We start from the raw sequence: 27,340 nt of genomic DNA, 5'->3' as shown, positions 1-27,340 counted from the left end.
TCAGAGAGGATTTTAAGTCAGGTAGTGGTAAAGTGAACATTCGTATGCTGGGCAAGTGTTCTGCCATGGAGCTGTACTCTCAACCCAGGAATAGGTTATTAGACAAAGATAACCTCAAACTTTTCTCTCTTCAACCTTAATTACATTAAGATACCTTTGTGGTTTTTTCAAAATATTTGGTTTTTTTTAGTTGTAGTTGGACCAAATACATTTACTTTATTTTTTGATTTTTAGGTGGTACTGAGGATCAAACCCAGGGGCCTCACATGTGCTAGGCAAGCACTCTACCGCTGAGCCACACCCCAGCCCCTTAAGATACATTTTTAAAAGGATAAAAATATGTCAGGAAGCCAAAATTACAACTACTTATATGACTTGTACACTTAATCACAGCAGAGACAACTGGATCTATACTCGGAGACAATTGGAAGGGTCTGGCTGGCTCCTAATTCTCAGATGACTTCAATATTGAGGTAAACCTCTGTTCTTTAGAACTTGAACAAACGAGTTCTCTGGTCAAACTTCATGGAAATTTCAGAATATTAAATTGAGCACTTACTCTGTTGAAGGCAAAAAACTATTATTGTGAGGTTTACAAACAGAAATACGAGATGAATAAGAGATGATCCCCATCTTCACACTGTTTACAATCAGTAGCATCGGCCACCTCAGCTCACATTTGGCAGGCTGGACTGGAGGAAATGCAAGTGGCCTTGAAATTAATCACAGTGTTCTTTACTTTCCCATGGCCCTGTACTTATCTCTGTTGTAGTTATGTTATTTATGTTTTGGCCTCCCTCAATGCACTGTGCTTTTCACAGAGCAGGAGCTGGGTTGGTCTTATTTATGTCTGTATTGCCAGAATCAAGGATGTGCTCCCCCCAAAATGTCTTAAAATGAAAGAACATATTCACTTGTTTAGGTCTCCCAATGACAGTAGGTCAGGTTTCTCTGAACTAATATAGAAACAACAACAACTATGCTTTCTGCTCAGAGGTCCTCACATTAAATATGTTGGATATGTTTCCTAGATGCAGTGGAATGAGACTGAATAAGAAGTCAGAAATAGTGAGGTTTTGCCTTGGCTATATTATTAAGTACTTGGTTAGCCTTGGGCAAGACACTTTATCTCAGTATTTTCATCTTTGAAATGGGGATAATAATGAGTGGCCTCCCTATTTCCCATGATTGCTTTGAGGATCAAATGAGATAATATGCTTAAAAGTTCTAAAGCACTGCCCAAAAGCAGGGCATTATTTTTTGAAAAATATTTTTTAGTTGCAATTGGACACAATATGTTTATTTTTATGTGGTGCTGAGGATCAAGCCCAGTGCCTTACACGTGCAAGACGGGTGCTCTACCACTGAGCTACAGCCCCAGTCCCAGCCATAGCAAGACATTATTAAAAGAAAGAAATCTTCACTTTTAATCCCTTCTTCCACAAACATCTCACCACACATATTTGGATTCCTAGGTTATGTAGTCAGATATGTGAGGTAACTAAACTTATACTTAATACCTACCCTAGGATCTTGACTTCAATATTAATAGCATTTAACTGACTCCGCCTGGGATTCTCCAAGACTTCTAAATATTCTTTTAGATTTTCATTTCTCCCCAATTTATATAGAAACATATATTTCTTATTTAACATTTATTGAGCACTTCTGAATACTACATGCTACAAACTGGGGCAAGATTAGCAAATAAGCCAGAGTTTCTACCCCTGAGGGTTTTTATAGACTGTTGGATCTGAGAGGACAGATGAGAACAAATTAGTTAGTTATTTTATCCTGTGTTTGCTTTGGTAGGCAATTTTACATGTGAGTCTTAATTAATAAAGACATATTTGTAATTTTAAGTTCTGATTAAAAGTACTGGTAGCTCTTATTCATTTTTTCCTACTGCTGAAGGTCTATATAAAAATCTATATTTTAATTGGGTCCTGGAGACTGACTTTTAGTTTTAGGACTTTGTCAATGTTTTCCTGCCAATCTCTCCTATGAAGTAGAATTTGCTACGACTAGAAGCAGTGTTCTTGGGGAAGACCATTTCACAATTCAGTTTTGAGTAAACTGCTAAGTACATTTGGGGCTGACATTCTCAGGCATATTTGGGCATTTCACATGGTCAGTGATATCATTATGAGTCACTCCAGGCTTCTGATAGTGATCAGAGAAATATATATACACAATGGAAGTTAGGCTTAATTTTGGGAAGATGCCAATTCAAGAGTGCAATTCCATTCTGCTAATCAGTCAGGTTACACCCAGGTCTCCCTAAGGCTGACAATAGCTACTGCTGTTACTCCAGAACAGTTTCCCCCTTCCAGCTATATTGATATCTTGCCTACTTATCTTCACTATCAAACTCATTTTCCTTCTCCTTTACATTCTGTATCTGGGAAAAGCATTATCATGCCTCAAGGAATTGCTGATTCCTTGATCTACTTTTCCTCTTTCATCTAAGCAGTTACCAATCTCAGTGTCCAAGCCCATCTTTTCTGTATTCCCACAGCTTCTGTCTGAGTTCTTCCCAATTCAGGAAACAAATTCTGATTTCCATTTCCCCTGCCTCTATACATGTTGCTGTGTGTCTGGAATAGCTTTAAACCTGTAAATGTGAGAAATTTCCTCTTCTGCACCTGATTAAATTAATGGTTTTGTCCTCCAATTCTTACGCTAGTTGTTAGGTTCTTCTTGGAAGCCATCCCCGATCACCTGTGGGCTGAGATTTGACTCACAGTCCCTCAGTTGTGAATCTACAACACTCTGCTTGTCATATTGGATCTTAATTCTCTTTACTTGTTTCTCTTTATCCTTCAAATCCTTGCACAGGATCTGGCCCATGGTAAATATTTACTGGTTGATGGGTTGGTTGGGCTTGTTAATATCTCTTAGTCTTTTCTGGTCCCAATTTATTCCCTTGGTTTTCAGTTCCTTTTTTTGTGTTTTGTTTCTTTATTGATTTATATTTATGTTTTGCTTCAAAACATGTCTTTCAAAGCACTTGCTCAGTCCCAGCCTTCTTCCATTCACAACATTTACTCTATTCCTCTTATTCTTGCCAGAACATATACAGTGAGTTTAACATTACAACAAATTCAACAAAAGCTATATTGGACATAATAGTTACTTTCTTTTAAACAGCCACCAGGGAACTACACATCTATTTTAATAATGTTGTTAGACATATAGTCATTTTTGGAGCTGCTCTTCAGGGATAAATACCCTTACCTTTTTCTCAATGTATTTCGATAGTGACAAATCTGATCTTTGCAGGTGAATTTTAAAATTTGAATATAGCCAACTCACTGTGAAATATCTGTAGTGAGTAAAGAGGATGATCAGACTGTGAGGGTCAAGAACTAAATAGTAATGTTATTATCTTTTAAAAAACATATGCATAAGGGAAATTTCAAAAGTATTTTGACAAATGTTATTTTTTAAATAATATGTTTCTAGCATCTAGCATTACTTTCAGTAATAGTACTTGCTTATCTGTTCTAAAATACTTAGTACAGTTTTGTAACATCATGGGAGTACATTCATACTGAGGTGACTTACACTTGTTTTGTACTGTTTCATATTCTAGTTCAACATCTATAATGTGATAGACACTGTGGGTGAATAAGGCTATGGTCATTGCCCATGAAGACTTCCTAATCTAGTTGAGAAGATAGAAATACAAAACTCCTGTGTGAAAAATAGATATCAGTGTAAGATAAAGGAAGCAGTACAGTGGAGAGACTGTGTGTTAGAGGTAGAAACTCATTACAGTGTCGGCAAACCCTCTTAGGAGTGAAGGATGAATGATGATTAGAAGTTCTTCAAGAGGAGGAGGGAAGGGGACTATAAGACTCACTCCAAGCCAAAGGAACAGAGGGTACAGAGTCTGAAACAGCAAGATATATTTGAGGAATCTGAAGTCATTCTATACTGTTACTGTGTAAAGTTCACAATGGGGGCAGGGATATCAGGAGATGGGACCAATGAGAAAAAGCGATTGTATGTACCATTTTTAGAAGTTTGACTTTGTTCTGTAGGAGTCAGGGAGAGGTTCTATGGGGAGACTTTCCCATCCCATAGAATTATAAACTCCCACATCCAATTAACTACAAAAGTCTTGTCCCATCACACCCCGCCATTTTTTTTCAAGATTCTTTCAGAACCATCAATTCCTTTCCACTCTGCCATGTATCTCATTAGTTCAGGGCTTCACTTCCCTATGTTTGGACTGTTTCACAAACTCCTGACTGGTCCTGGAGCTCCAGTTCCCCTCTTGCTCTTGACAATCAATTCTGCACTCTTGCTCTTGACAATCAATAATCACAGCAACCTTCCTTTTCCAAGTCTCAAAAACCTTCAATGGTTTTCTATGATCTGAGAGATAACACTCTTGTTTCCACTTTCCAGTTGTCATTCAAAGTCTGTATGATCTGATCCCAACCCCATATTCCTCTGTGTCTCCCTTAACTACTAAAAGTGCTAGAAGTTATTTATTATTCCCTTCCTTTACTTTTTCTTTTATGTGGGTTCTTCCTTGAAATGACAGGCCCACACAATTTGTTGTCTGTTGTTAATTTCAGTTCTTACAAACCCTCATGTACCCAGGCCAGATCACATCTCCCATTGTCCTGCCAGGAAGTATTCAGTATTCTGGTTATTTTCTTTTACTGTATACATATGCATGCACAAATAACATATAGAATTGTTTTGAAAAAAATTAGATATTCATAAATGGCACATTTTATGTTTCCCTCTGCAATGTTTTTTTCACTATCATTTAGTTTTCAAGGTTTATCCCTATCTTTATATATGAAGATAATCTTTTCAATTGCATTTCAATTGGTAAATATATTATACATTATTCATCTGGCACCCTGTGAATGGGCAATTAGGTTGTTCCCAATTTTTGGCTCTTACAATATCCTCAGCTGGTCTACTCATACACATTTTACTGACCTTTTAATATCTTGCTCTCACCCCAGATAGTTTATGAAAATCTTCTCTGAATCCCCTAGCCCACAGTAGCAGAGTCTTAGGTATCATTACTAATGCATCTTAGGTATCATTACTCTGTCTCAGGCACACTCCTACGCAAAGCAAGCTGTTTAAGAAATATCTAACCTGAACTAAAGAAACAGCCCAGGGGATGATCCTGTTCCTTCTAAATGGACTTTGGCGCCTTAGCCCCCATTTCCTTCTTTGACAGCACTGGTCCCACTCCTCTAGCTGGCAGGGGAGAGGGTGGATGTATGTGCATGTGTGTGAGGGGAAACATTAGGTATGTCTCTCCCTACAAGTTCATGATTCTGGCAAACCCTAGTGTTTGAAGTTCAGAGTCCTCCACCCACCCCCTTCAGCAGAGGCACCTCCCAGGCAGGCGCTTCAGCGAGGACCCTGTAAAGGCGCGTCGGGACCCGGCGCGGTTGGGGAAGGATGGTTGAGGAGTCGGGGTGTCTGAGTTCTCATAGTAGATCCCTCCGCGTGGAGTTCGTGCCTGTGCTTCTTCCTGCGTGAAACCCCTGGGTGCCCAAGGCGGCGGGGCTGAGGCTGTGGGGACAGGGGGCGGGGCTTTGCGGTGGGGGGAGGCGGCCGAGGCGGAAGGACACACGAGGCTGCTTCGCTGCACACCCGCAAAAGGTTCAGCCAAACTTCCGCAGGCGGCTGAGGCAGCGGCCAGGAGCGGCGGACTCGCGGTGCAGGCAGTCAAGGCTTTCAAGCCTGAGCTTCCGAACGTAGTGCCTGGCGGTGAGCTGCCGCAGCAGCTGAAGGAGGGGAGAAGTAGTGGGGCTCCTGGGTTGGGACCCCCTCCCCATGTGGATCTGCCCAGGCAGCGGCGGCGGAGGAGGAGGCAGCGATCAAGAAGATGCCCGCCCTGTGCCCTGCTCTCCTGTGGGCGCTGCTGGCGCGTGGTGAGTAGCTGGCTGGGGGGCGCAGTCCCCCGCGCTCTGGCCGCATAGCGTTGGGTTCAATTCGGCGGGCATGCCGGCCACCTGAAGCGACCTCCCCCTCACCCCCGTCCTTTCAGAGAAGGCAGGGCCATTTGGTTCCTGAAAGCTTGGACATCGTGGGTCCCTGCTCATGGCGGGCCCTTCCCCCGCGCTCCCCACAGCCTTCCTCTCGGCTTTGCCACTGGCTGCACACACGCCTCCTCTGCCTGAGCGAGGCCGCGCACCGAGGCTCACAAACTGCCTCTTCGGAGCACTGGAGTTGGACGGTTTTGCTGTTTTGGTTCCGCGTTTCCTGGGGGTCAGGGGAGAGCCTAGAGCTGACTGCTCCAGGCGAACCACCGCTGGCCTCGGGCCGCGGATGGGCAGAGCGAAGGAATGCCAGATTCTGGCTAGCCGTGAGCGGGGCAGGGCCTTCAAGCCCCAGGGCTTGTCCCTTTACTGCCGGACTTCGTTTTGCCGAAGGGAAGCGCGCAGTCTGGGGTGTGTGGGTTTGGTTGGGATGAGGACAGGGTTTTGTGGCGCGCCCGAGTTTTGACACTCTGACTGGATTGGCCTTCTGGATGAGTTGGGTGTGTTGATGAGTCGGGAGTGTAGCTCTGTCTTTGAAAGGTGGAGGCAGGAGCAGCGGAGAAACTGGTGTGGCTGCATGCTGAGCCACATGATTTAAAAATTTCAACTGCTGTTATTTTTTTCCGAGGAGCGGAGTTCTGCTGCTGTTTCAGAATGTGTCCAGGAACGTGGTGTGACGATCATCAACTCCTCCAACCTGGCAGCGGCTTTTGCTGCTCTTTTGGCAGGTTGGGGGTGGGGTGGGTCCGGGCGAGCGAGGAAAAGTGGATTCAAAGTGATTCGGTAGAAAAAGCCTCTTTATGGTTGAATATTCCCAACAGTCTAACAGGGTTGGAGCAAGAAAAGAATCGTATTTTACCCATCCCACCCACTCTTTAAATTCTGAATTTCTTTAGATTTTTTTTTTGTGGAAAGAGCTGGATTTGAGGGGCTCTGCTTTGTAATTCTGGATTCAAAACTGCTATATTAACTCACCAATAGAACAGGAATGAAATTATCCAGCTAATAGGATTAATTAAAAGGATGTATTTTAAACTCATGGCTCTTAATAGGTGTTCAGAAAGTTCTTTCAGGACAGGAGCTGAATTTATTCTTTCAGAACTCTGTGCTTCTAGTGGGGTGGTGATGTCTTGTGCATGTTTGTTGAATTGAAAGGGCCCCTTCTTTTCCTGAGCCTAATCTGAAGGAAGATTTTTACTTTTTCCAAAAAACTAGTGCTTGAACTATGTCTCTTTTCAAAGAAAAGGAGAAGATGAACTTCAGAAAAATATGGTCTTTGTTCATTGTTAACAGGCTGCCAACATGCCAATCACAGATGTTCAAGAGAGAACAAGGTTATTTATCACCTGAAAACAGTACTGGGTTGTTCAGTACCAAACAGATACTTCTTGGAAAGTTCAAATTTCATACACTATTAGGTCCCTAAGAATTTCAGAAGTGGATCTGGAGGCTATGTGATGATGAAGCAAAACTGTTGTTTCTGATATATGTAATAAAAATGATATAATGTTATTTTTACCTTTCCTTTTTCTTTGAGTGGAAGGTTCAGTATAAGTGTAGATTTAGGATAAAGAGGCATATAATCAATGGAATATTCTGAGGGTTCCAGTCCTTGGCCTCCCATTAACTTATTTTGTTTAGTAAATAATTTAGTCTTCATGATCTATAGTCTCTCCATCTATGAAATGGGACTAAAGACATAACCTTTAGAGGTTGTAGGAAATAATCAATACAACTGTAAGGTTATTACAAACAAGTATTAAGTGATAAGACTGATGTCAGAAAGAGAATTACTCTGCCACATAGTGTTTCTTTCATTCTAGGACCCTAGTGCACAGAACTATATCCCCTTATATGCTTCTGATCTGGTGAGGTACTGCTATAACTACTTAGTTTATAAAGGGTAAACTTGAAAGTATTACTCAAGTTGGCTCAAAGGGTAGGATTTAGTCATTTTGGTTTTTAGACAGGTGTTCTTTAGGTGCTTAACTACTATAATAGAAGAGATTAAAAACCTTGTTTTTTAGTACAAATCTTAAATCTCACAGTCTAGCAGTGAAGGCTTCTTGAATCCTATTATGATTGTGTTTTGTCAAGGTACCAATTAATTATAACACACCCTTCCAAACTTTTGAGTGTTACTGTGTTTGGCTTATGGCCAGTTGTTAATTTAAACATCACCAAATTCCTAAAGCAAGGAGCTGTCAGCCCATCTGTCTGATTGTCTAAACACAAATCTAGGACCACCCTTTGTTCCTTGTTTTATTTTGTTTTGCATTGGGAAGTGACTCCCTGTTTTTGCTGCTTGCTAGATAATTTCTCAGCTGAATTCTATTGCTTTTAAAAACATTTCAGGGGCTGGGGTTGTGGCTTAGTGGCAGAGCACTTGCCTAGCATGAATGAGGCACTGGGTTCAATCCTCAGCATCACATAAAAATAAAATAAAAGTTATTATGTCCAGCTACAACTAAAACAAATATTTTAAAAATCCCAACATTACAAAGAGCAATTGTTTTTTTTTCATGTAGAGATGAAATTTACCCTAAAACTATTTCTCTTTGTCTTTCTATATGATTTTTCCTCTTTTTTGAGGTGTGAATCTATTGGGGAGAGAGTGGTTATTTGTAGTGTCTCTTCTTTTCCTTATGTTTTGATTTTTTAAAAAGTTGATATGTGTTGACAAATCTCCACTCCCTTCCCACTCTACTGCCTTTATTTAGTAGGCTTCTCTTGGCATAAAGGAACAACTTTTGGTTCACCTGGATTGTAGTTGCTGACTTCAGGATGTTTAAAGAATGTCTAAATTCAGTGGGATATGCTTGGATGCTTCAGAGCAGTCTTTCAATACATTTTAAAAATATCACACCCACAGAAATTCTATTTTGCCCACAAAATTTGCATTGATCTAGTTCCCACTCTCTGATGCCATTCCTAGTGATCCTCCTCCCTGACACTTCCATTGTGCTTGAACAAAGCTTTGTGTCCTGGCAGCATCAGAGTCAGCTGGAGTGATTCTTGGACTCAATGCTCAGGAATTCCCTTACAGTATGTTTAATAATCTCCATGTTTTTTAAGGTTTATAAAATGAGTTTGACACAGGAACCTGGTTGAAACTCATTGATAAACTCCACTTTTTCTGCCTTCAGGTGGTGTATGGGATCTTTATAAATTTAATAATTCCTACAATGAACCTAATCTTGGCCAGCCAATCTAGTGTTTAACCCTTCTGACTCCCAAATTCAGAAATTGCTAACATAAGAGCTATAGAATATAATGTAATTACTTCTTGTTCATCTGGGTGCAAAGTATCTCCATTGTTTCTGTAGAAGTTTTCTTATATTTGAATGATATTATAAATTCTTATTCCTCCTTCTTTGTTGTCTCTTTTTCCTTGAGGATCATTTACATATTTAATTTTTGGAGCCTTTATCTTTTTGTCCAAAATGGTTTTAGAGTAAATAATTCCAACATGATTTGAATGAGATTTTATTTCATTATCTTTATGTTGTGTTGATGGTTCATATTTAAGTGTTTCATTTCCTTTCTGGATATCTTTAGTGGATGTCTCAACTTGGCCCATTCATTTTCCTTCCATCCTTTCCTGATTCTTCTTTTGTCTTCTACCCTTTCTCTGCAAATGATTTGAAAAAAGGTTTTCTGCTCTATGTGTAGCATTTTGGAAGGCTCATGGAACTAGGAGCCAGAAGAAGAATTTTCCATTGGTCTATTGCTAATTGGTCTATTCCTAACTTTGTAGGAAAGGTACTGTTTTGCTCCTTCATTTTCTCATATACTTTGTCTGTCGTCACAGAGCCATTGTAGAGTGTAGAATAGAATTCCTTTCTTCTAGTCCACAGGTCCTGGGTCTTTCTGACTCTCCATACTGCATGCGTTTTGTGTACAAATGGGTTTACATACACAAAAATACCTAATACATCTTCAAGTGCTTTTTTTGGTGGTGGGGGGGGGTACTGGGGATTGAACTCAGGGGCACTTAACCACTGAGTCACATGCCCAGCTCTATTTTGTGTTTTATTTAGAGACAGAGTCTCTCTGTCTCTCTACTGCTTCCTGTATTACTACTATAGGTCAGCAGTTTTCTATTATTTTGTTCAGAATTGTCATGCCATATTGTAATTTTGTCATCTTGAGGACCAGTCATTTTCTAAAATAGTATTTTTTACACATTACAGCTAATGTTTTAATGACATTTTGATTTCTTTTTCATCTTCAGTTAGTTATTACAAACCTCTACTAGATTAGGAGGATATGTGCATATTTCCTGAACACCACTGGAGGGAGGACCTCTAAAGGTGAGACATGATAAATAAATATTTGTGAGAACCACATGATAAGTGAGTTTTCTCTGGAACAAGATTTTGTTCCTTGAGGGCAGGGACTCTACTACACATATCCCTTCTCTGTCCTACAGAAGAGGAGAACTTTTCTGGCACACACCCAACATGCAGAGTCACCTGAGCAGCAGGTGATGGTTGAGCACCTGTGGCTCCCGCTTTGCCACTTTGGGGCACACTTGAGATAGATGGTGAGTCAATGGCTTGTCCCTCTTGCTTCCTCTTTTGAAGACAGCATCAGTTGAAATTTGACCCTACCTAGACTTTTGTGCCATCTCTTTTTGTTACTTAGCAGTGACTGCAATTTTCATATTTGTAAGCTTATGTGTTGACAGGAGCTTCACAATTCATCTAGTCCTTCTATCAACTCCATGCTTGATGAGATTCTCTCATAACATCCTGGACAAGTGGTAGCATACCTTCTCGCTGTTTGACCACCTCTGGTGAAAGTCTACTCCCTGTCTCCTGAGGCAGTTTAGTCAATCTTTGACCAGCTATAATTCTTAGATCTCATATTCAGCTGTAATCTGCCTCTTTATGATTTGCACCCATTGGCATTGTCTCAGGAATTTTTCTCAGGGTCTTGAGCACTGACTGGGTACAGGGATCCAAATGGGGTGGTTATATAACCTTTGCTGAACAGACACCCACCTGTCAGTAAAAGGAATGAAACCCAATGAGGAACATGAAGTTTATCTTATCTGAGATGGGTGCTTACATGTTGCATACCTTCTATCCTGGTGGGCCCTGGTGGGAGAAAAAAAATTTGTCTAGCAATGTTTCACTGACCCCTCTTTTGATCATAATACTGAGTGTTCTGGAGATGCTGATTCAGTGGGTCCGGAGTGGTATTTGGGAATTTGTGTGTTCAAGAAATAGCCAAATTGATTCTAATGTTACGGAAAATTGGAATCAAGACAGAGTGAATCTGGAAAATCAAGGTTTAGTTTTGCTTTGTACTTTGTTTGCTTTTTTGGAGAATGCCATAGAGAGATTGCCTTGTCTGGGTCCCATGGTCATTTTTTTCCCCTTTGACTATGCCTGTGTATTCCTGAATGCCTAATTTACTTGGAAGAAAAAAGCTCCTTTGATTCTCCCTTAAGGCAAATAAAGTTATTTGTTTTATCTTTAAAACATAATAATCTGGGGCTGGGGATGTGGCTCAAGCGGTAGCGCGCTCGCATGGCATGCGTGCAGCCCGGGTTCGATCCTCAGCATCACATACCAACAAAGATGTTGTGTCCCCCGAGAACTAAAAAATAAATATTAAAAATTCTCTCTCTCTCTCTCTCTCTCTCTCTCTCTCTCCCTCCCTCCCTCCCTCCCTCCTCTCTCACTCTCTCTTTTAAAAAAAAACATAATAATCTGCTAACTCTCCCTGTCTTAGGACATGCTTGTATATGGATAACTTTGGAGGAAGACCTCTTTTCCCTCCACCAGAATGGTACTTGAGGTGTCAGAATGCATAGGGGTTCCACGGCCTGTTTGGTGTCCATTAAGGAATTCTGTCTTCAAATCTTGTGAAGGATGTCTCCTTTGAGAGTGCAGTTTTGTGAACCTGTAAATGCATACCCAATGATGGGTACTTCTCTCAGATGGATTATTGAGAACACATATCAGGTCACTCATTTCAGGCAGTCTCGATTTTGAAGTGTCTAGGTTATACCGGCAAATAGAGTGAGAAAAGGAGAATAAAGGGGGACTCTAGGGGCGTGAGCAGAATTGAACAGTCTGCAAGGGGCCCAAAATTTTCTCTCTTATAAAGACGTTTGATGCTACTGTCCTTGATGGGAAGAAGGAAGTGGTTTCTGATTTGAAAGGATGTCCTCACGGGCTCTGGCTGGGATAAACCATGCAGTGTTCCTTGGTAGTGGTGGAAGGCTTGCTTGCTGTCTTTTTTACTTTCTTCTCTCCTTTTTGAGGGGGAATATTAGTTATGTGATAGAAAACACATCATGGCCTTAAAAATAAGAGTGCAAACAAGAAATAACCTAAGAAAGAGGGTTAATTGAGTCATGTGGAGTAAAGCAATTATTGTATTAGTTTGTTATGTAAATATGTACATTTCTTTGTATTCTCTGATAGGATCCTTAACTATTAGTTTTAAGATTTTTAATTTTTGCAACTCTGCTGAGTTAGTGGTATGTGAGGGGGGATTTTAGTGTGTTGCCACATTAATTTGCATGTGTTCCCTTGGCATCACATGGTGCAGAGTTCAGGGTATTCTAGTCTTTAGATGTGTGGGAATCATTGACCAAGTAAGAGTTATGATCCTTCCTCCAAGAGCTGACATCATCATTGGAGACAAGATGGTTGGGCATAGAAATATTAAATATAACCAGTTATTCACTTATCTACACCCTCCTATAGTTTGGGTAACTGACTAAGAGCTGTAGAACCTGGGGAAGTAAAGCCAAATCCTGATACCATTAGCAGTCCCAGCTCACTTTCTGGACTTCTATGCTATTGCATACTTTCTGCCATTTTTCTGTTTCCCTATTGTAATTTAAAAGTATAAAAATTTAACTTGGGGAAAAGATAAGGACCCTTTCGTTGGCATGGGTATATATATAAATTTAGCACATGTTGTGGTGTCTATTATGTCTGTTAATGGATTTGTTGTGAGAGAGAATGAGCGAGCTATGTCCTCAGTCCTGGATGCCAGGCCTGATCTAGGACAGGCTAAAGTTAAATATCTTCTTTGAAAGATCCAGTTCTTTTTTTTTTTAAATTGTACTTGTTAGTTATACAAGATAATAGAATGAATTCTGACATACATATATGGAGTATAATTTCTTATTCTTCTGGTTGTCATGATATAGAATTACATAGGCCATATAACCATATATGCTCATAGGACAGTAATGTCCAATTCATTCTACTCTTTATTGATTCTTGATTTTACTTCTTGTGCTTTAGGAGTCTTGTTAAGGAAATCAGTTCCTAAGCCAACATGATATAGATTTGGGCCTACTTTATCTTCTATTAGGCGCAGGGTCTCTGGTCCTTGTGGAAGATCCTGAAGATATTTCTCATCATAGTCAGGCAATGACTGAGGTGCGGTGTGGGCACATCCAGAGCTGCCACTGCAGGTGGCATTGATGAATCACACCAAGATCTCCCTCACCCTTTTGTACTTGTCTTGGCAAAACCCTGTTCTACCAGCTTCTCAAACGTGTGTATTAGTAGATGTGATTGAACAAGCTCTTGGGGGATCATTTTGCTGTCCCTTGCCCCTCTTGAACTGCAGGCCAGTGACCTTGACTCAGCTGTGCTGCCTTTGCTATTCTGGCCAGGCAGTGTGGGGCCTGAGTCTCTCTTCCCATTGGATGGGGGCACCTTTCCCCAGAGGCCTGCCTGGGGCAGTTTCTGGTCTTCAAGTCAGTTCCTTGTCTTCAAGTCAGTTCTTTCTGCAGGTTATTGGCAGCTGTACAGTAACTTTGGGTTCTTTGAATGTATCAGCCAAACATCATGCCAAGATGGACTCATCCTCTCAGAAAGACAGGTTGGGTCTGTGGTGTTGCAGAACCTGTTTCTGGGTTAAGAGTTGCTCTCCCACCCATACACATGTTTATTCATATTAAGAGTGTGTGTGTGTGTGTGTGTGTGTGTGTGTGTGTGTGTGTGTGTGTTTTATGAGGTCAGGAAAACATGATGATAATATTTTGATTGGAGTCAGATGTTGTCTCCTTAATAATGTGTTTTTATTTAACAAATAGCCTCCCCTCAAAATACTATTTTACTTGCTGAATAAGGTTTTGAATCAGGAGCTGTGGTTATATTCTAAAGTGTACTGCCTTGTTTGGAGGCAGGTGCATTTTTAAATTCTGTGATTTTTTTTTATTCATCTCTTTTTATCTCATCCTCCCCCCCCCCCTTATGGAAGGCTTTTAAGTCAGAAACATTTTCAGTAGTCTATTTTACCTGGTACATAGCAGGGAAAGATTTCTATGTTGGCATACTTATCCAACATTAAATAAGAATAATTGAATACTGCCTTCTAATAATCTATTCTGTTGCATTTCTTATATGAGTAGCCTCAAATGTAGATAGTGCTAGTTGTTTACCTTCTCAAAATGGTAAGTATAATAAGTTGAACAGATACTTTTGCTTAATTCTTGGTTTTCATATGCATTGGTGCAGAAAGTGTCACAACTCCTTGAAGTTTTGAGGAGGTGTGTGTGTGTGTGTGTGTGTGTGTGTGTGTGTGTGTGTGTGTTTGTTTATTTCTTTTTTAAATTGGGGATTGAAACCAGGGGCCCTTTACCACTGAACTACATTCCCTTCCCTTTTTATTTTTTGAGACAGGGTCTTGCTAAGTTGCTGAGGCTGGCCTCAGACTTGTAATCCTCCTGCCTTACCCTCCTGAGTAGCTGGAATTACAAGCATTTGTCATTATGCCTGGAAAAGGACATATATATTTTGATTATTAATTAGTTTTTATATGTTTTTCTTTGCTGTGAATAAGACTTTTAATTTGCTAGCTCTTCTTTAATTGGAAGCATTAAGCATATTTACTTTATTATATTATTTAAAGCACTTCCTAATTTTTATGAGGATTTTTAGGAAAAAGAACATATCCTGAGACATGTATGTCATTGCTATTATTTCAAGTAAGTGACAATTTGAGTCCCAATGACACATATTTTCTAAGAGATTTAAAGAAAATAGTTATAACTAAAACAATAATTGTAACAATTTCAGGTAGGTTTACATAGCAACAAAATTAGCCCTTGTATTTATACATAATTAACTCATATTTATACTTTGATTTTCTCTGGCACCTGTATAAGATTTTTTTGTGTGTGTGTGTGTGTGTTTGTTGGGGGAGAGATATGGAAGTAGATACATTTAGAAATAGTTGAGGATGTCTGGAAAATCTAAAAAAGTATTAAAAAAATCTGTAGTCACACCAGTGTTAGTATTTTAGTATACATATTTGGTCTTTTATTCCCTATGCTTAAATTTGAAAAATTCATTGATTGTTAATGCATTTTTAATACATAAGGCAATTTTCTGTTCTGCTTTTTTTGGTAATTACAAATATTTTAATATCTTAAAGCATTTTTAATAAATTTAATGCTAATGATTAGATACACTAATGATGAATTTATTGTGTTTACCGTCCTTTGGTTGCATATTTGATTTATTTCCATTCTTCTGTTTTTAGATTTTCATATATACATATGAAAATCTATTTATAAATATAAATAGATTTTCATATGTGTGTGTGTGTGTGTGTGTGTGTGTATATATATATATATATATATATATATATATATATATATATATATATATTGATCTTCTTCATACAGAAAGTTCCCTTTTTAAGATTTTTTTTCCAATAAGCTAGATTTCCAAAAGACAGATTACTAAATTTACCCAAGAGAGTGAAGTTAAAAATAAGGAATAAGGGTTTTTGAGAAATGGGATTTCCTATCACTTCTAACCCAATATCATGGTTAACATTTCAATGCATTCCTAATAGTTTTTATTTTTTTGTGTCTGTTATTATAATTGTGATTTTAATGTAGATTCTTTTATCCTCTGCTTCTGTACCACTTAAAATAATATAAACATTTTTCAAATATGTAAATATTATTTGAGAGTATGATTCCATGGTTGGGGATGTGGCTCAAGTGGTAGTGTGCTCTCCTGGCATGCATGCGGCCCAGGTTTGATCCTCAGCACCACATACAAACAAAGATGTTGTGTCCACCGAGAACTAAAAAATAAATATTAAAATTCTCTCTCCCTCTCTCTCTCTCTTTAAAAAAAAGTATGATTCCAAATATTTGTTTTTTTATTTTTAATATTTCTATGAAATGTTATTGGTTTTTAGACTTTGCTTATAGTTTTAGTGGGTGATGAATATAGAAAGATGTGGATGTCAGATAAATGATCAATAAGAATTTTTTGCTATCTTACCATTATATTTTGCCTTATGAAAAAAGACTTCATAGAATGGAGACTATTAGAGAAAAGAAAGGGGATCAGGTGGAGAGGCGGGGAAGAAGAAGGGGAAAATGAGGCTTGAAATGATAAAAATATGTTTATGAATGTATAGATATGCCACAGTGAAACCCATTGTTCTATGTAATTAATATGCATTAATAAAAATTAAAAAAAGGAATTTTTAGTGAGTGGCTAATTAATACATATTGAGTGTGTTCTCTTATATTTTTCAGTTTAAAACATAGCCTTAGAATCTCTTATCATCTATGATCTTATTTTTAAGATAAACTCTAGATAGTAACTTTAATTCTGTCCAGTGTAATATTATAATCATATAAAATTTTTCTCCCGGTATAAAAAAATCCAGTTCTGAAAGTGAGACTGTGAAGGAGGAAGATGTATAAGATGTATATTCTGTGACCCTTCATTAGCCCAGTATATGCATATGTAAGGTTGGGGCAGGGATGTGAGTGGGCATCCTGTGGGGTTAAATCACTGTTGAGGAGGAGGAGGGATAATGTAGGCTGTGCCATCTAGTTTTTGAGTCAAGAGCATTTCTTTTCTTTTTCTCCAGCCTTGTGGTCTCACCAGACTTCCTCCCTACCTACCTACCTCCTTCCTTCTTTCCTTCCTTCCTTCCTTCCTTTCTTCCTTCATGACAACAGTGGAATGCATTACACTTCGCCAGACTTCTTGTTTGAGGAAAGCTGTGAGATAATTTCATAAACAGCTTCTTTATATTTTCTCTAGATCTTTTTTTTTAATCTTAACTGAAAAGTTTTGATAGTAAAGTATCATTCTATTTATTTCAGGGAAAATGTTGGAAAAATAAGATTTGATAATATTTGTCTTCTTTTTCTTCATATAATTGTAAAAATTTTGCCAATTGAGTTCATTCTGACACCAGGATCTAACTTTTTTAATGTCACATTTATTTTTTTCCCAAGTCAGAAACAGTTTTCTTTAACAAAGTGAAAATATTTTAAGCTGTGATGACAGTAAAGCTTAACAATAGTTTGTTTGGATTGAAATAAAGATAACATTGGAAATGAAAGATTTTATGTAACTGATTATGGACTGCTCACTTGGTTTTTCTAGCTGACAAAGAAAACATGTGGTGTATTCTCCTCTAAGAATGGGACTACAACTGGAGATAATAAGGGAGGGAACTTAATACCTTAGAATTGGTCACTGAAATCTTGTTTAGTCTCTTAGAGGCATCTGGTGCCTTAGTTGCTTGCTTGCTTTGTTATTCAGTTCTGTTATTCAGTTGTCTTGTGCAGTTTACCCATTACACTGTGATTACTTGTTGATATTTTTTTCCTCTCACTAGATTATGAGGTCCTGATCTTAGGCATATTTCATGGTTAATAACTTGCACAGGACCAGCCATGTAGCTATTGCTTAACAGTGTGCTTCCTGAACTAAAAGCTCTTCAATTTATATGCCTCTTAACTGTTTTCAAAAATTAGATACTGGGGGCTGGGGTTGTGGCTTAGAGATAGAGCGCTTGCCTACCATGTATGAGGCACTGGGTTTGGTCTTCAGCACCACATAAAAATACAGCTCAGTTGGTAGAGTGCTTGCCTTGCATGTACAAGGCCCTGGGATCAATCCCCAGCACCACACACACACACACACACACACACACACACACACACACACAATTGTGTCCGCCTACAACTAAAAAATAAACATTAAAAAAAAGATACAGGTTCTCTCCTTTTATTTATTTTATTTGCTTTAGGCAGCATCCGGAATAGTAGTACCATACAGAGAGCCAAGTTATTTGGATATAATTTGATGTGGTGATTTATGTGGGGAGAATTTCACATAGGTTCTTTTTTAAAAATAGTTTTTAGTTGTAGATGAACACAATACCTTTATTTTTTAAATTTATTTTTATGAGGTGCTAAGGATCTCAGTGCCTCACACATGCTAGGCAAGTGCTCTATCACTGAGCTACAAACCCAGCCCTCACATAGGTTCTGAATGTTGGTCTATAGATTATGATCTGCCATGGGGAGAGAAAATTTCTAGGGGAGAAAGCTCTGAGCACTTACCTGGAGAGAACAGTAAGGGTCACTTTTGTGAGGAAGCAGGTATGTGAGTTCTAGTCTCAGACTTCGTAAGCATGACCAGAGAGGCAAGGTACCTGGTATTTGCTATTGCTCAACAATGTGTTTCTTTCTTTTAAATATTTTTTAGTTGTCGATGGACCTTTATTCTAGTTATATATATGCGGTGCTGATTGAACCTAGTGCCTCACACACTCTACCACTGAGCCACAACCCCAATCCCAACAATGTGTTTCTTGAAGTAAAAGATGTTCAATACATTTTCTGTGAGAAACACTACTCAGAAGCAGGGAACTTCCTTTGTGGCTAACAAAAATAGAGCTACATAAATTCTGTCACTGAGCCTGTGTTAATTGTTGATAGAATGGAATATTTATGGATATAAAGTTCTGGATGGGTCAGTCAGTCCCTCTGGTATCTTCCAATCCTGCTCTGAGGGAAGCAAGGTCCTTGATTGAGAAAGGGAGAATAAGAAAAAAAATGGAAAAGCCATCCTTCTCATCTGAGAAATCAATATGAAGAACTGAACTTGTAAAAAGAGTGTTTACTTCAGAAAAGGTAAGATTAGCCTTTTCAGGAATGGCAAAGTCACCATCTGTACTCATAGGGAAAGCAAGAACTCACCACAGAGGCTGAGTTGGTGATTCCTTCACAGAGTCTTAAGCAAAAGTAATGTGTACTTGGTATACTTTTCAATATATCTTAATCAGCCTTGCTTTTTCTTTCTTTTCTTTCCTTTCCAGGGGAAAGAAGGTAAGCCGGGAGGTCCAGTAAATATTTTCACAAAATAGTAAATAAATATTAAAATATTTAGAAAGATTTATGAAAATTATATCAGGCATGCAGGGTATGTGATTATATTTTTATTCATGAGATTGCTCAGTGGATTAAGAAAATAAATTTGAAGCCAAATTCTTTTTTTGGAGGGTGGGAATTGGTAGAAAGTGATTTTTAAAACAGAAGATGTCTGACTCCTCGAAGAGGGCATTGTGTTACTGACTCAGCTAAAACATAATGATTGTTTATAGAAATTACAGAAACCCTTGATAATATCACATTGACAGATGAGGAAAAGTACTTTTAAAAATTGGTTTTATGCAAAGCTCTACTGTTTTTTCCTCACTATTAGAAACTTACCTACCCTGTCAGTGTGTGATCAGATTGTGATGCCAGACAAGGGGAATCTGTGTAATCTCGCATAAAACTCAATTATTGCTGCTAAATAGTTGCTGTCAGGTTTTAATAAAGCCCTCTCACTACACAGAGAGAAGGCATTTTATTCTCTCCCTTGTCCTACTGGGAGGTGTAAATATATAATTAAGTTTGGATATCATTAATCACTTTCAAGTTGTTTGCTCCAGGTTTTCAAAAATAACCCATTCCAAATCCTATTTTGATTAAAAATCATGGGAAACTCAAGTTTGCTGAGATGCTGGGGGTAGGTGAGGTTATGAATTATACAGTTTATAAAATGTGTATTATAAAAACATTTATCAATTATTATTTAAAGTTTTTTTTTTTCTGTCAGTCCTTAACATCTAGGTTGTCTGTGGCTATGTTTCTATCAACTTCTTCTCTTGACTATGGGTTCAGTTGCTCTTTACTTTGAGTGTGCTTTAGTTTTTAATTATTGACTGGACATTGTGGTTGATGCATTTAAAAGGTTTTTCTACTAAAGAATGTTGAATTTTGTTTTAGTAGGCAGTTCCATTCCTGAGAGATAACCTTGATCTGATGGAGGCTTAGTTTGAGAATAGGTTTGCTTCTCTTTCTAACAGGTGAAATCTTAGTCTTGAGATGTGATCCTTATTTCTAAGGACCCTTCAGAGAGTTCTGTGGAAAGTATGAGGGCTTGACCAAACCCTGGAGTGTTTATCAAGGCCCACTAATTTGGCAAGGCTCTAACCATGAGCCTTCTGCCTGCTTTTTCACTCTTGAGTTTCTTGCTTCCTCTTGGTTTCCTGAATCCCATATGCTTCTGCATAGTGAATTGTTAAAGGATTTGATCAGAGTTCTATGCACACTTTGAGCTGCTTCTTCTATGGTTGTCTTTTCTAGGAAATTCCAGCTGTTTTGACAGCTCCAGATGCCTCTGGCTCCCCATCCAATAAAACTTTCATTGTCTGCTTTCACTGTCTGTCTCCCTCTTGTGCTGTGTGGCCTGTAAACCTGGCATTAATAGATATGAGTTTAGCTTGACTTCTTTCAACACAGTCTCCAGGTTAACAATAATCCTATGTGAAGTTTCCTTCTTATTATTCAACTGTGGGTTGTCAGCACCATTCATTTCATGTAGGAATTTTTTTTGGTCCCTTCTCTTGGAAGCAGAATGGAAAAATATTTCTCTTTCAGGATTTAGAGAAGCTTAATTAAGTCCTTCATTTTAATTTTATCTATATGTGCTAGCAAAGGAGTAGGGCATATCAGAATACACTAAAAATGAAAACCTTGTAGACTTTATTTGTTAAGCTAGCATAAATGTGTGGGTATGATGGAGGTTTTTATTAAGCCCTCTTCTCAATGTCCAGTAGTAGGAATTTTGTAGGTAGGAATAAAGTTTAGTATCTCTCCTACCTCCGCTGTCGTACGTGTGTGTCTGTATGAGTATGTATATGTGTGAGTATTATGTATGCTGTTTCCATATTTGTCCTGTTTTTTTGCCTTACATACTGATGTCAGGTAAATTGGAATTTTTCTTGGATTTCCCCAAATTTTCTAGAACCTATTTATTCACTATTAGTAACTATCACTAAGCATTTAGTCTCATATGTCTAAAATGGTTGCTGATTCTCAGACTAGTACCATTATCATTATTAATGCAATACCTTCGATTTAAAATGTTCTTCACCAAAGTAGTCTCCTACTTGATCATTATGAAAGGGGCTTTAGGAAAGAAAAGTGAAAGTAAAGAACAAGAAAGTTATTTAAGTGACAGGTGGTATTACTCTGTGAACACATTGAACTGGAGAATTTTGTCCAAATTTTTCCCCCCAAATAAATATGAAGAGAAGATTAGTGAGAAAATAGTGTGATTTGGTGATTGTGTAGAACAGTGGTATTTAGAGTAGATTCAAGCCAGTTTCCTGCAGTTACTCTCTCTGTGACCCTGAATCCTGAATGCTGTAGGGTTAGATGGACTCTGAAGCACCATAGAATTCTCTCTGTTCAGACAAAGGTTTAGTTTACATCACACTGATATTTATTGAGCAGACTACTATGCCCGATCACCATGCTGGGTGTTGTGAACAGGCAGAAAAACCACGAGGCCTATGACTGAATTATCCACAGTTGTACCATGCGAGCTTGTGTCTGTGCACACTGTTTCTCTTGTGTAAGAAGAGTGGCAGCCCTCTGAAGTCTTGCTGGGGGGAGGACGTATACATATGTGTATAAGATAAAACTTCCTGAAGTGGCACGGAAAACAAGAACTACTGAGCATCCCATGAGGAACAACTACAATGGGACCGAAGGATTTTTGGTGTACTACTCAGATTCTAAATCTTGGAATAAATATTATTGGAGCTGTAGGAGATGGAGTGATAGAAAAAGGATGGGTGGGGCTACTGAGGAAACTAGAAAGCACTATTAACACTTGGAGTAGTCAATACCAGTTTCTTTATTTCTTCTTCAGTGATAGAACTTCAAAACTTCTACATTTTGGTGGCTCTTTTCTGTCTCTGCTTCCATTTGTGTGAGGTTTTAATAAGACGGTGTGTGGAATAATCTGGTTTCACAGTGACAGGGAAGCGATTTGAAAAATCATTCTTTAGCATGTGTTAGCTTTGTTTGGAGATGGAATGCCTGGAGAAAAGGGTGAGGGGAGGACCAGGGGACCAGAACAGAGGGCAGCTGGGAGCAATTACCATTCCCTTCCCCAGACCTTTTTGGCCTTGACTGTTGATTCTTGTGCTGCTGCCAGACAGAGCAGCCAGGTAGGCTTGTGAACACTCTTTTGTAAGCAAACAGTCCAGGAATCTCTAGGGCAAGAAAAAGAATGGATTGTGGTAGAGGGAGTGATAGAAAAACAGAGAACAGGGCTGGTCTTCATAGTGCTGCGTGGTTCAGTTTCTTAGCTGAGAATTCAGGTGTCTCAAACTCTTTTGTCCAGTGAATATTGGTCAGAATCTGTTCATTTTAGGGATCCAGAGTAAGGAAGCATCTGTTAGCAAAGTCTTTGGTTACCCCAAATTAGCTCTTGTTCTTTACTGCTTGTTTCCTCTGATTATATACTACATATCCAAACCCTCAATTATCCAGAATAAACCAGGACTGCCTATTCTGTGTGGAAAACATTTAATAGTGGTTTAAATTCTCCTGCCTAGACCATGGCAGTGCCTTAAGTCATTTAAACACTCATCCCTTTAAGATTTTGAAATGTTGGTTCTTGTGTAAGCCAGACACATTTTATTTCACCAGGCAGCTTGTCCTTTCTGAAACCTCAGTCATCCTAAAAAGTACCTCAAGAACCTCCTTGACTTTAATTTTTCTGCCTTAGTCCTATTTGTGTATAATGTTTGTGGTGTCTGATGTTCTGTCTTGTATTGCTGAAACTCATATCCTTGAATTTCTGGGTCACTCTTAAAAAATGGACAAACTTGATTACTAATGAGAAGGTGACTCATTTCCTTCCAGGCAAAGGCTGACACTGATTATCAGAGTTCATAATTAGTCTCTAAAGAAACAAACTCTCTAATTACGGAGCATCACCTAGTTTTTCATTGGACAATGAGTTAAAATTGGGATTTAATATTTAAATTATTTTTGCAAAAGCAAAAATAGCTGCATTATGACTCTGTTTAAGTGAGAGGCAAGCATGGGTGACAGTCTATTAATAGGAATCACTTGTAATCTGATGAGGAGCGTGATGACGCTGAGTGAGCTTTGAAAGCTGGCCTTTCCTGATAACAACCTGTGTGGACACAGACCTCTTTGTCCTGGCACCTTTTCTGAAAAGGTCTGCGTGAGTGCACCAAAAAAGAATCACCAGGAGAAGAAAAAGTAAAAGCTGTGTTCTCAGCCTGCTAAGCAGAGGCAGCGCACACAGTTCCCAGCCTCTGAATATCTAGTGGAAGATGTCATGCCCTGCCGGGGCTGTCTTTAGGACACAAGCAGGGGTCTTGCAGCAGCCCCAGGGAACAGTGGGGCAGACATGGGAGAGACCCAATTCATTTGCATGAGACACACTCACTGCCCCCAGGAGGGTCACCACGAGGGAGCTGACCCTTACCACGGGGGCCGCCCCTTAGACCATCCCCTTCTCTAGATGGGTTTACCAGCCCGCCTCTGCCCTGTCCCCCTGGGCCATTTTCCTGATGACCTTCTGACTCTTGGCACTGAAGATGGTAGGTCTGCGTTTCCTCCCCTTGCTCTTCCTCATCTGAATCCAGCTCAGACTCATCGTTGTAGAAATGAAGGGTGGCTTGCACTGGGAAACTGACTAGCACCTTCTCCCCGGAACTCTGCAGGTATTCTTGACGCTTTGAAATGGGTAAATAAAGTCTAATATTTAGGAAACAAATACATCATTAATCAACCTGAAAACTGGCCTACACTACCAAGACTCTCTTTCCCAGAAGCAGCTAACTCCCCAATCTTCCTGTCTGATTTTGCCTTCCCTACATACAGTGGATTTTAAGTTAGTAGAGCATGAAACTGTGGCCACCTAGATAAGGGACTTGGTAATAAACCCCACACTAGATCAGAACTCTGAATGAGCAAATCAATTTTTTGACCTGAAAAGGTGCACTTCAACAAAGGGAATACGCTACTGAAAACACTGGATTCCAGAATTAATAGGCCCACTGATTAAATGGACAACTTGAGACCTCTGGGATAATGATGTCCCATTTAGGACCCAGGCCCCATTCTACCCCCATCTTTTGAGCATGGAAAATGGAACCCTCTGGGCTCTGGAGGAAACTTTACTCTGAAATTCTGATCCATGGAAGCAGCTAATTTTCCAAATGTTACTATAAGAGAACCTGGAGGGGTGGATCCCTGGCTTAGACAAAATAGAAAAGATGTGCTTAGGGGGAAAAAAGAGAGAAAAAAAGCTTGAATATATAAAAATTGATTCCAGGTATTGTGGGATTTGGAATTCAAGTTATTCTCATTTATTAATTTTCGTGCTTGGTTCCCTGCAAACTTCTCAGGAAGGGTCCTGACTGATTCCTGCTGATTTCAACATCCCCTTCTTGACAGAAGAACAAAGACATGGTGTGCCATATAACATAGGGCATGGTTCACACCTGTGATCCCAGCACCTGGAGAGGCTGAGACAGGAGCATTGCAAGTTCAAGGACAGCCTGGGCAACCTAGTGAAAGCCTGTCTCAAAAATTAAAAACAAAACAAAACAAAAACATTCTGGCGATGTTTTCCAGATTGATGTTCTCCAGATGGATAATGGACTGGTGCCCCAAAAGATTGTCTGTACGTAACTTTAGGAAATGTTTCTATCCTGTGTGGAACGTCCTAGGTTGTCAGCTTATAGACTCTGGAGTGCTGCTGTTGGTGTAACTTAGAGCAGTGCTTGGTTTCAGTTTGATTCAGAAAACTGATTTGATTTAACAAGGAAAATATATGATTCACACAAGTGTTGAGGTTTTTTGGGGTCAGGGAGATGTATCTTTAGTGCTTAATTAAAAACCAGGGTTTTTTATAATTGCAATATCTGTGACATAGCATCCATATTGGATGACTTATAGTGTTTATTTTACATAACATAACACAATATAATGGTTCTCGCCTATAGTTCTGACTGAAAGGGAATAATAGCCAGTTGTACTGTGAAGGTCTAAATCTAAAGGCTTTTTATTTAAATATGCATTTCACAGTTTTGGACAGGTAGCACATGATTTGCTTTCCTTAGGCTTGTGTGTGACGCTTTCATTTGTTTCAGGGGCAAGTAAGTGCCACTTATTGGCTCTGGGAATCTGATTTACCATGCACACATGCCTAATATTGTGTCCCATGTGCAGAAAGCACTCAATACCTGTTTTTTGGATCAGTTATTGTAAGCTTATGTTGCACTGGATAGACCATTTCGCAGATCCTCTGAAGTGTCCTGTGCATGACTCCTCCTGGGGCATGCTTGGGTAGGGTCTATGAATGTGTCCTTTTTATTCCTCAGTTTCAGTGTCATGTAGGAGAATAACAGCCTAGCCTAGTTGAATCTCTAATAGGCAAAATCTCCCCTCTTAATCTCACCTTCTTCACCAGTCAAGAAGATGATCTGGGGTTCTGATTTGAGTAGGAAGGATGTGGAAATCAGGAATTTCACTGGGGGTCTTCAGGAGCACCCTTCCAGCTGGTGGCAGTGATTGTGTGGCTCCCAGGGATGCCCAGAGTTGAGGTGGGGATGTGAGTGTGAGCTGTGCAGGTGGCTCTGCCATACTGTAGGTGGCAGAATGTGGAGAGCTGGTGAGGCTCTTTTGCCAGCTGCATGACAAATAAGTGCTGATGAGCCCTCTGTGATCTTTCCTGTACTCCAGCTGTGCACTTGCAAGACTCTGCTCTGAAGGAACTCAAGGATCAGGCTGTACACAAGCAAGCCCAAGTCCTACAGCCAAACCCTGAGCCCTCCCTGGAGACCGAGCCTGTGCGGGACTTTATGGAGCACCCTGGCAAGGATGACCCAAAGGCTCTTCCAGAAGGTTCTTCTCTTCCAGAAGGTTCTTCCAAGCCGAGGAGGGGCAGTGCCTCTGGGAGTGAGCCTCCTGGGGACACTGAGCAGGGAGCGGGCCCTCTGGAGCATTTTCATCTCCACCTGTCTAGTTGCCACAAATGCTTAGAACTTGAGAATAGCACCATTGATTCGGTCAAGTTTGCTTCTGCAGAGAACATTCCAGACCTTCCCCATGATCATGGCAGCAGTTTGGAGGGTGTTGCCGATGAGATCTGCCCTAAAGAAGAAGGGAGGAGAGTCAACATCACAGGAAAGGGGCCCAACATCCTTCTGTACGTAGGCCCCGACTCCCAGGAGGCCCTTGGGTGGCTCCAGCAGGTGCGGGCCATCCTGGCTGACTGTGTGGACACCGACAGCTATGTTCTGTACCACCTGCAGGAGGAAAGTGTGCTCAGGGACCCATGGCCAGACAACTGTCTGTTGTTGGTCATTGCCATCAGGGAGCTCATCCCTGAAGACCTGTACCAGAAGTTCCTAGCCTATCTTTCTCAGGGAAGGAAGGTACTAGGCCTGTCTTCATCCTTCACATTTGATGGCTTGCAGGTGACAAGCAAGGGTGTGCTGCAGAAGACAGTCCAGAGCCTGGTTTTCTCCAAGGCTGACCAGAGCGAGGTGAAGCTCAGCATTCTGAGCAGTGGCTGTGTTTATGAGGAGGGCCCCGGGAAGCAGCTCAGTCCTGGAAAGCTCCAGGGCCACCTGGACAATGAGGACAAGGACAGGTGATCATGCAAGTGCCTTTTGGAACCTGCAGAGGGGAAGCCATTCTTTGCCAGGTACTGAGTTGGTGTGATGCTGTTGGGTGTCTTTGGGAAGGAGCATGCTCTTGAAGGCTGTATGTGTATAGGTCTCAATGCTGTATGCCGCGGTGCTGGGGAGAGAGGCCAGGGCCTCACGTGAGCTGGGCAAGTGCTCCTCGGCTGAGCCTGCCTGGCTCACTGGGCACTTTTGACTCCAACTGAGAGTTGTTCTGAGGTGAGGGGAAGTTTAGTTTGGTGCAGGGCTTTTGTGAAAACCCCGAGGAGCCCCGTGTTGTGAAGGAGGCAGGAGGCAGGAGGGCTGCTTGCTAAGCAAGCGTTAGCCCGGAAGTTCTTTCTTGTTCCCATCTTTACTGGTTGCAGTCTTTCTGAAACACAGTGCCTTCAAGTACACTCTGGGTAATATCAGGAGCCTTTATTTAATGTGGGAAGTTGGAAGACTCAGGGGTGGTGATTCCAGACATCAGTGACTGATCATCTTGTTAA

The 27,340-nt window shown here is 40.1% G+C and overlaps 1 protein-coding gene across 1 annotated transcript; it reads left to right on the top strand.

The window, feature by feature from the left end:
• The first annotated feature begins 5,615 nt into the window (after positions 1–5,615).
• LOC144372925 (biotin--protein ligase-like) lies at positions 5,616–26,847 on the top strand. Its single transcript, XM_078036125.1, has 2 exons — positions 5,616–5,918; positions 25,906–26,847. The coding sequence occupies exons 1-2, from the start codon at positions 5,873–5,875 to the stop codon at positions 26,820–26,822; spliced, it is 963 nt and encodes a 320-aa protein (XP_077892251.1). The 5' UTR covers positions 5,616–5,872; the 3' UTR covers positions 26,823–26,847.
• The last annotated feature ends 493 nt before the right edge of the window (positions 26,848–27,340 follow it).

Source organism: Ictidomys tridecemlineatus, unplaced genomic scaffold, assembly GCF_052094955.1.
Source record: "Ictidomys tridecemlineatus isolate mIctTri1 unplaced genomic scaffold, mIctTri1.hap1 Scaffold_191, whole genome shotgun sequence".
NCBI lineage: Eukaryota > Metazoa > Chordata > Mammalia > Rodentia > Sciuridae > Ictidomys > Ictidomys tridecemlineatus.
The sequence above is the reverse complement of the archived record's forward strand: the minus strand, read 5'-3'. Positions and strand labels throughout refer to the sequence as shown.